The following is a 10212-nucleotide window of genomic DNA, read 5'->3' on the forward strand; positions in this document are numbered from 1 at the left end:
ACGGACTACAAGATGAAATCCAGCCCAGTCACGGACCAGGATGTCTTGCTCCCAGGCAGACTAAATAACTTTTTTGCCCGCTTTGAGGACAATACAGTGCCACTGACACGGCCTGCAACGGAAACATGCAGTCTCTCCTTCACTGCAGCCGAGGTGAGTAAGACATTTAAACGTGTTAACCCTCGCAAGGCTGCAGGCCCAGACGGCATCCCCAGCCGCGCCCTCCGAGCATGCGCAGACCAGCTGGCCGGTGTGTTTACGGACATATTCAATCAATCCCTATACCAGTCTGCTGTTCCCACATGCTTCAAGAGGGCCACCATTGTTCCTGTTCCCAAGAAAGCTAAGGTAACTGAGCTAAACGACTACCGCCCCGTAGCACTCACTTCCGTCATCATGAATTGCTTTGAGAGACTAGTCAGGGACCATATCACCTCCACCCTACCTGACACCCTAGACCCACTCCAATTTGCTTACCGCCCAAATAGGTCCACAGACGATGCAATCTCAACCACACTGCACACTGCCCTAACCCACCTGGACAAGAGGAATACCTATGTGAGAATGCTGTTCATCGACTACAGCTCGGCATTCAACACCATAGTACCCTCCAAGCTCGTCATCAAGCTCGAGACCCTGGGTCTCGACCCCGCCCTGTGCAACTGGGTACTGGACTTCCTGACGGGCCGCCCCCAGGTGGTGAGGGTAGGCAACAACATCTCCTCCCCGCTGATCCTCAACACGGGGCCCCACAAGGGTGCGTTCTGAGCCCTCTCCTGTACTCCCTGTTCACCCACGACTGCGTGGCCACGCACGCCTCCAACTCAATCATCAAGTTTGCGGACGACACAACAGTGGTAGGCTTGATTACCAACAACGACGAGACGGCCTACAGGGAGGAGGTGAGGGCCCTTGGAGTGTGGTGTCAGGAAAATAACCTCACACTCAACGTCAACAAAACTAAGGAGATGATTGTGGACTTCAGGAAACAGCAGAGGGAACACCCCCTATCCACATCGATGGAACAGTAGTGGAGAGGGTAGCTAGTTTTAAGTTCCTCGGCATACACATCACAGACAAACTGAATTGGTCCACTCACACTGACAGCGTCGTGAAGAAGGCGCAGCAGCGCCTATTCAACCTCAGGAGGCTGAAGAAATTCGGCTTGTCACCAAAAGCACTCACAAACTTCTACAGATGCACAATCGAGAGCATCCTGGCGGGCTGTATCACCGCCTGGTACGGCAACTGCTCCGCCCTCAACCGTAAGGCTCTCCAGAGGGTAGTGAGGACTGCACAACGCATCACCGGGGCAAACTACCTGCCCTCCAGGACACCTACACCACCCGTTGTTACAGGAAGGCCATAAAGATCATCAAGGACATCAACCACCCGAACCACTGCCTGTTCACCCCGCTATCATCCAGAAGGCGAGGTCAGTACAGGTGCATCAAAGCTGGGACCGAGAGACTGAAAAACAGCTTCTATCTCAAGGCCATCAGACTGTTAAATAGCCACCACTAACATTGAGTGGCTGCTGCCAACACACTGTCATTGACACTGACCCAACTACAGCCATTTTAATAATGGGAATTGATGGAAATGATGTAAATATATCACTAGCCACTTTAAACAATGCTACCTTATATAATGTTACTTACCCTACATTATTCATCTCATATGCATATGTATATACTGTACTCTACAACATCGACTGCATCCTTATGTAACACATGTATCACTAGCCACTTTAACTATGCCACTTTGTTTACTTTGTCTACACACTCATCTCATATGTATATACTGTACTCGATACCATCTACTGTATGCTGCTCTGTACCATCACTCATTCATATATCCTTATGTACATGTTCCTTATCCCCTTACACTGTGTATAAGACAGTAGTTTTGGAATTGTTAGTTAGATTACTTGTTGGTTATCACTGCATTGTCGGAACTAGAAGCACAAGCATTTCGCTACACTCGCATTAACATCTGCTAACCATGTGTATGTGACAAATAAAATTTGATTTGATTAGATTTTTATTTAACCCTCTATTCCCTCCATGTCTGTGTGGGGTATTGTTTATAGTAGAAGTTGGCTGGTTTACATCTCTGTTCCCTCCATGTCTGTGTGGGGTATTGTTTATAGTCGAGGTTGGCTGGTTTACATCTCCTCATCATTACTATGTGTATTTAGCCCTCTGTTCCCTCCATGTCTGTGTGAGGTATTTATTGTTTATAGTTGAGGTTGGCTTCCGGCTGGTTTGCACCGGGTTTTGTTTTGTACCTTGCGCTGCCTCACTTGCTCTTTGGGCATTGTGTATTGTGACGCGGTTGTGTTCAGTATTATGATTAAAGTGCTTTGTCCGTTCATCTCTGCTCTCCTGCGCCTGACTTCACCAGCTACACCCACCATCATGACTTCCCTGCACCAGCTACACCCACCATCATGACTTCCAGGCACCAGCTACACCCACCATCATGACTTCCCTGCACCAGCTACACCCACCATCATGACTTCCCTGCACCAGCTACACCCACCATCATGACTTCCAGGCACCAGCTACACCCACCGTCATGACTTCCATGCACCAGCTACACCCAACATCATGACTTCCAGGCACCAGCTACACCCACCATCATGACTTCCCTGCACCAGCTACACCCACCATCATGACTTCCCTGCACCAGCTACACCCACCATCATGACTTCCAGGCACCAGCTACACCCACCATCATGACTTCCAGGCACCAGCTACACCCACCGTCATGACTTCCATGCACCAGCTACACCCAACATCATGACTTCCAGGCACCAGCTACACCCACCATCATGACTTCCCTGCACCAGCTACACCCACCATCATGACTTCCCTGCACCAGCTACACCCACCATCATGACTTCCAGGCACCAGCTACACCCACCATCATGACTTCCCTGCACCAGCTACACCCACCATCATGACTTCCAGGCACCAGCTACACCCACCGTCATGACTTCCATGCACCAGCTACACCCAACATCATGACTTCCAGGCACCAGCTACACCCACCATCATGACTTCCCTGCACCAGCTACACCCACCATCATGACTTCCCTGCACCAGCTACACCCACCATCATGACTTCCAGGCACCAGCTACACCCACCATCATGACTTCCCTGCACCAGCTACACCCACCATCATGACTTCCAGGCACCAGCTACACCCACCGTCATGACTTCCATGCACCAGCTACACCCACCATCATGACTTCCAGGCACCAGCTACACCCACCATCATGACTTCCCTGCACCAGCTACACCCACCATCATGACTTCCCTGCACCAGCTACACCCACCATCATGACTTCCCTACACCAGCTACACCCACCATCATGACTTCTATGCACCAGCTACACCCACCATCATGACTTCCAGGCACCAGCTACACCCACCATCATGACTTCCCTGCACCAGCTACACCCACCATCATGACTTCCCTGCACCAGCTACACCCACCATCATGACTTCCCTGCACCAGCTACACCCACCATCATGACTTCCCTGCACCAGCTACACCCACCATCATGACTTCCCTGCACCAGCTACACCCACCATCATGACTTCTAGGCACCAGCTACACCCACCATCATGACTTTCCTGCACCAGCTACACCCACCATCATGACTTCCCTGCACCAGCTACACCCACAATCATGACTTCTAGGCGCCAGCTACACCCACCATCATGACTTCCCTGCACCAGCTACACCCACCATCATGACTTCTAGGCGCCAGCTACACCCACCATCATGACTTCCCTGCACCAGCTACACCCACCATCATGACTTCCAGGCACCAGCTACACCCACCATCATGACTTCCCTGCATCAGCTACACCCACCATCATGACTTCCCTGCACCAGCTACACCCACCATCATGACTTCCCTGCACCAGCTACACCCACCATCATGACTTCCAGGCACCAGCTACACCCACCATCATGACTTCCCTGCACCAGCTACACCCACCATCATGACTTCCATGCACCAGCTACACCCACCATCATGACTTCCCTGCACCAGCTACACCCACCATCATGACTTCCCTGCACCAGCTACACCCACCATCATGACTTCCCTGCACCAGCTACACCCACCGTCATGACTTCCATGCACCAGCTACACCCACCATCATGACTTCTAGGCGCCAGCTACACCCACCATCATGACTTCCCTGCACCAGCTACACCCACCATCATGACTTCCCTGCACCAGCTACACCCACCATCATGACTTCCAGGCACCAGCTACACCCACCATCATGACTTCCCTGCACCAGCTACACCCACCATCATGACAAATAGACTTGTAGTAATACATTGAGGACACACAATAGTACAGAGCCCTTTAAAAAGTATTCACACCCCTTGACTTTTCCCACATTTTGTTACAGTCTGAAATTTAAAATGGATTATAAGGGGAGATATTGTGTCGCTGATCTACACACAACACCCCTCCATAAATGTCAAAGAGGATATGTGTTGTTTTTTTTTTAGAAATGTTTACAAATGAAAATATACAGTGACAAGTTGAAATGTCTCGAGAATAAGTATTCAACCCCTTTTTGAAATGGTCTAAATAAGATCAGGAGTAAAAATGTGCTGAAGTTAACAAGTCACACAATAAGTTGTATGAACTCGTGCCATGATTAGTGTTAGAGGTGTTTCAGTAGTTTGCAAAGTACTGTACTTGGGTTTAAAAAAAATATAATTAGACCTTGATTATCTCTATGAGCACAGCGAAGTTATTAATTACACTTTGGATGGTTGAATCAATACACCCAGTCACTACAAAAGATACAGACATCCTTCTTAACTCAGTTGCCGGAGAGGAAGGAAACCTGCTCGGGCATTTCACCATGAGGCCAATTGTGACTTTAAAATAGTTACAGAGTTTAATGGCTGTGATAGGAGATAACTGAGGATGGATCAACAACATTGTAGTTACTCCACAATACTAACCTAGTTGACAGAAGCCTGTAAAAAACAACACTATTAAAAAACTGCTGCCTATTTGCAAAGAAGGTACTAAATTAATACAAAGCATTATGTTTCATCCAACAAATGTCATAGGCAAGGAGGAGGGAGTTTTGTTTTGGGGGGGAATCAATTAAACAGATTAGAGTTAAGCACAGGCAAAATCCTAGAGGAAAACCTGGTTCAGTCTGGTTTATAACGGACACTGGGAGACAAATTCACCTTTCAGCAGGACAATAACCTCAAACACAAGGCCAAATGTACACTGGAGTTGCTTACCGAGAAGAGTGAATGTTCCTGAATGGCCGAGATACAGTTTTGACTTGCACTGGCTTGAAAATATACAGCAAGACTTGAACGAGGCTTTCTAGCAATGATCAACAACCAACTTCACAAAGCTTGATTATTATTTTCAAGAAAAATGTCCAATTTTTTGTAACATCCAGGTCTGCAAAGCTCTTAGAGATTTACCCAGAAAGACTGTAATCACTTCCAAAGCTCTTAGAGATTTACCCAGAAAGACTGTAATCACTGCCAAAGGTGATTCTAGCATGTATTGACTGAGGGGGTTGAATACTTATCCAATTAAGATATATACGTGTTTTATTTATATACTTAAAAATACACTTAAGTAACATTTTATAATTGTTTTACCACATGGACATGACAGAGTGTTTTCTGTAGATTGTTGGGGGGAAAAAAAGACAAATTCAATTAATTTTTATCTGACTTTGTAACAAATCAAAATCAGGAACAACAAAATCAGGAAAAAGTCAAGGAGTGTGAATACTTCCTGAAAGCACTGTGTACATACACACACACGCACACGCACACACACACACACACACACACACACACACACACACACACACACACACACACACACACACACACACACACACACACACACACACACACACACACACACACACACACACGCGCACACACACACACACACACACACACACACACACACACACACACACACACACACACACACACACACACACACACACACACACACACACACACACACACACACACACACACACACACACACACACACACACACACACACTTTATAGACATGCCATTATCCACTCTCATACATTTGCCTAACAGCATGCCAGACAAGATGACTGTCAACATCTCCCTACACAGACAAAATCCTCAGAGTGTTACATCACAGCATTACAGGCTCAGTGACTGGTTCTGGCTCAGTCTAAAAGCAAGAAGCAGATATCGGTGCCTTGGGTTAACGTGGAGGCAGAGCGTTGCCAAAGACTCTGGTTTCCCACTCAGAATAGAATCGTTTCTGCAGCTAACACTGTAGTCATTTCCTGGTAGGTTTATATTCTCTGCAGCTAGCGCTGTAGTCATTTCCTGATCTGGTTTAGAATCTCTGCAGCTAGCGCTGTAGTCATTTCCTGGTAGGTTTATATTCTCTGCAGCTAGCGCTGTAGTCATTTCCTGATCTGGTTTAGAATCTCTGCAGCTAGCGCTGTAGTCATTTCCTGATCTGGTTTATAATCTCTGCAGCTAGCGCTGTAGTCATTTCCTGATCTGGTTTAGAATCTCTGCAGCTAGCGCTGTAGTCATTTCCTGATCTGGTTTATAATCTCTGCAGCTAGCGCTGTAGTCATTTCCTGATCTGGTTTAGAATCTCTGCAGCTAGCGCTGTAGTCATTTCCTGATCTGGTTTATATTCTCTGCAGCTAGCGCTGTAGTCATTTCCTGATCTCTGTTTATAATCTCTGCAGCTAGCGCTGTAGTCATTTCCTGATCTGGTTCATATTCTCTGCAGCTAGCGCTGTAGTCATTTCCTGATCTGGTTTATAATCTCTGCAGCTAGCGCTGTAGTCATTTCCTGGTAGGTTTATAGTGTGTAATAGGTGCGGAGAGACACACCATAGCTCTCACATCCCCCAGACACCAGCATCTTCTCTCCTCCAGCCTCTCTACCCTCTGGCCCACAGTGATAGCATCCCATGTCAGAAGAAAAAAAAAATATGTGCTGACACACCCAACTACATCATAACAACAGGAACAATAGAATTAGTATATAGCTGATGTACAGAATAGCTGGAACTGAGAGAGGTTCAAAATATGGTCAAAATAGCTGCAACAACACAAATGAAGGCAAGTTTTCTTCAGTTCCACTGTTGCCTCTGGTTTTCAGTTCTGGCCCACTACCCTGCACTGTTGCCTCTGGTTTTCAGTTCCGACCCACTACCCTGCACCGTTGCCTCTGGTTTTCAGTTCCGACCCACTACCCTGCACCGTTGCCTCTGGTTTTCAGTTCCGACCCACTACCCTGCACCGTTGCCTCTGGTTTTCAGTTCCGACCCACTACCCTGCACTGTTGCCTCTGGTTTTCAGTTCTGGCCCACTACCCTGCACCGTTGCCTCTGGTTTTCAGTTCTGGCCCACTACCCTGCACCGTTGCCTCTGGTTTTCAGTTCTGGCCCACTACCCTGCACCGTTGCCTCTGGTTTTCAGTTCTGGCCCACTACCCTGCACCGTTGCCTCTGGTTTTCAGTTCTGGCCCACTACCCTGCACCGTTGCCTCTGGTTTTCAGTTCTGGCCCACTACCCTGCACCGTTGCCTCTGGTTTTCAGTTCTGGCCCACTACCCTGCACCGTTGCCTCTGGTTTTCAGTTCTGGCCCACTACCCTGCACCGTTGCCTCTGGTTTTCAGTTCTGGCCCACTACCCTGCACCGTTGCCTCTGGTTTTCAGTTCTGGCCCACTACCCTGCACTGTTGCCTCTGGTTTTCAGTTCTGGCCCACTACCCTGCACTGTTGCCTCTGGTTTTCAGTTCTGGCCCACTACCCTGCATCGTTGCCTCTGGTTTTCAGTTCTGGCCCACTACCCTGCACTGTTGCCTCTGGTTTTCAGTTCTGGCCCACTACCCTGCACCGTTGCCTCTGGTTTTCAGTTCTGGCCCACTACCCTGCACCATTGCCTCTGGTTTTTAGTTCCGACCCACTACCCTGCATCGTTGCCTCTGGTTTTCAGTTCCGACCCACTACCCTGCAGTGTTGCCTCTGGTTTTCAGTTCCGACCCACTACCCTGCACTATTGCCTCTGGTTTTCAGTTCCGACCCACTACCCTGCATCGTTGCCTCTGGTTTTCAGTTCCGACCCACTACCCTGCATCGTTGCCTCTGGTTTTCAGTTCCGACCCACTACCCTGCACAGTTGCCCAACCATCCTGACAATGGAGGGGACAGCAGTGAATAGACTCCCATTCCTATTCTGTTACGACACCGTGTTTAAGTCCATGTCAATCAAAAGTATATATCTTAGTCCTGTAACCCTCTCTCTGCACCTGGTCTCATGTTTTATTGTTAAGGCCCAGATCCTCATGTGTGGTTTATTAATAACAGAGCGTAACTAAATTGGACCTCCAGAATGTATAAACCACCAAAAGCATCACCTGGGTCTGGTATGGTATGTTAGCTGGAGCATAACAAAGATATACATCAATAAATCGATATAGAACGGACTTGTCTTTCTAGGGCACGTCATTTATGAGCTAGCAGTATGACATGATGATAACGTCTGGCTTGACTAATGATGTATGGGAATACAGGGATCCTTGAGCTGTCTCTCACATCACAACCCCAGGTGATCTGGAAATTAATGTTGATCTGGGAACCTTCTACAGGAACTGGCATCACCATGCGTTGGCTGTAGCCCATCGAATGGGGGTGGGGGGGGGTCAGTTGACATTACTCATTGGTGGAAATGGGGTGGGGGTCAGGGGACAGTTGACAAAAATCATTGGTGGAAATGGGGCGGGGGTCAGGGGTCAGTTGACAGAACTCAGTGGTGGAAATGGGGTGGGGGTCAGGGGTCAGTTGACAAAAATCATTGGTGGAAATGGGGGCGGGGGTCAGGGGTCAGTTGACATTACTCATTGGTGGAAATGGGGCGGGGGTCAGGGGTCAGTTGACAGAAATCATTGGTGGAAATGGGGCGGGGTCAGGGGTCAGTTGCCAGAACTCATTGGTGGAAATGGGGCAGGGGTCAGGGGTCAGTTGACATTACTCATTGGTGGAAATGGGGCGGGGGTCAGGGGTCAGTTGCCAGAACTCATTGGTGGAAATGGGGCGGGGGTCAGGGGTCAGTTGCCAGAACTCATTGGTGGAAATGGGGCAGGGGTCAGGGGTCAGTTGCCAGAACTCATTGGTGGAAATGGGGCGGAGGTCAGGGGTCAGTTGCCAGAACTCATTGGTGGAAATGGGGCGGGGGTCAGGGGTCAGTTGCCAGAACTCATTGGTGGAAATGGGGCAGGGGTCAGGGGTCAGTTGCCAGAACTCATTGGTGGAAATGGGGCAGGGGTCAGGGGTCAGTTGCCAGAAATCATTGGTGGAAATGGGGCGGGGGTCAGGGGTCAGTTGCCAGAACTCATTGGTGGAAATGGGGCAGGGGTCAGGGGTCAGTTGCCAGAACTCATTGGTGGAAATGGGGCGGGGGTCAGGGGTCAGTTGACATTACTCATTGGTGGAAATGGGGCAGGGGTCAGGGGTCAGTTGCCAGAACATATTGGTGGAAATGGGGCGGGGGTCAGGGGTCAGTTGACATTACTCATTGGTGGAAATGGGGCAGGGGTCAGGGGTCAGTTGACATTACTCATTGGTGGAAATGGGGCAGGGGTCAGGGGTCAGTTGACATTACTCATTGGTGGAAATGGGGCAGGGGTCAGGGGTCAGTTGACATTACTCATTGGTGGAAATGGGGCGGGGGTCAGGGGTCAGTTGACATTACTCATTGGTGGAAATGGGGCAGGGGTCAGGGGTCAGTTGACATTACTCATTGGTGGAAATGGGGCGGGGGTCAGGGGTCAGTTGACATTACTCATTGGTGGAAATGGGGCGGGGGTCAGGGGTCAGTTGACATTACTCATTGGTGGAAATGGGGCAGGGGTCAGGGGTCAGTTGACATTACTCATTGGTGGAAATGGGGCGGGGGTCAGGGGTCAGTTGCCAGAACTCATTGGTGGAAATGGGGCGGGGGTCAGGGGTCAGTTGCCAGAACTCATTGGTGGAAATGGGGCAGGGGTCAGGGGTCAGTTGCCAGAACTCATTGGTGGAAATGGGGCAGGGGTCAGGGGTCAGTTGCCAGAACTCATTGGTGGAAATGGGGCAGGGGTCAGGGGTCAGTTGCCAGAACTCATTGGTGG

General features: G+C 49.3%; 1 protein-coding gene across 1 annotated transcript in view; it reads right to left on the reverse strand.

Moving 5' to 3' along the window:
• Positions 1–9621, reverse strand: part of LOC124018467 (extensin-like) — a 21514-nt gene extending 11893 nt beyond the window's left edge. Inside the window, exons 1-2 of the mRNA XM_046333795.1 lie at positions 9613–9621; positions 9078–9481 (exon numbers count right to left, since the gene is read on the reverse strand). Coding sequence (XP_046189751.1) covers positions 9078–9481; positions 9613–9621 — 413 coding nt within the window. The remainder of the gene's footprint in view (positions 1–9077; positions 9482–9612) is intronic.
• Between the last annotated feature and the right edge of the window lie 591 nt (positions 9622–10212).

This window comes from Oncorhynchus gorbuscha, unplaced genomic scaffold (assembly GCF_021184085.1).
Source record: "Oncorhynchus gorbuscha isolate QuinsamMale2020 ecotype Even-year unplaced genomic scaffold, OgorEven_v1.0 Un_scaffold_527, whole genome shotgun sequence".
Classification (NCBI taxonomy): Eukaryota; Metazoa; Chordata; class Actinopteri; order Salmoniformes; family Salmonidae; genus Oncorhynchus; species Oncorhynchus gorbuscha.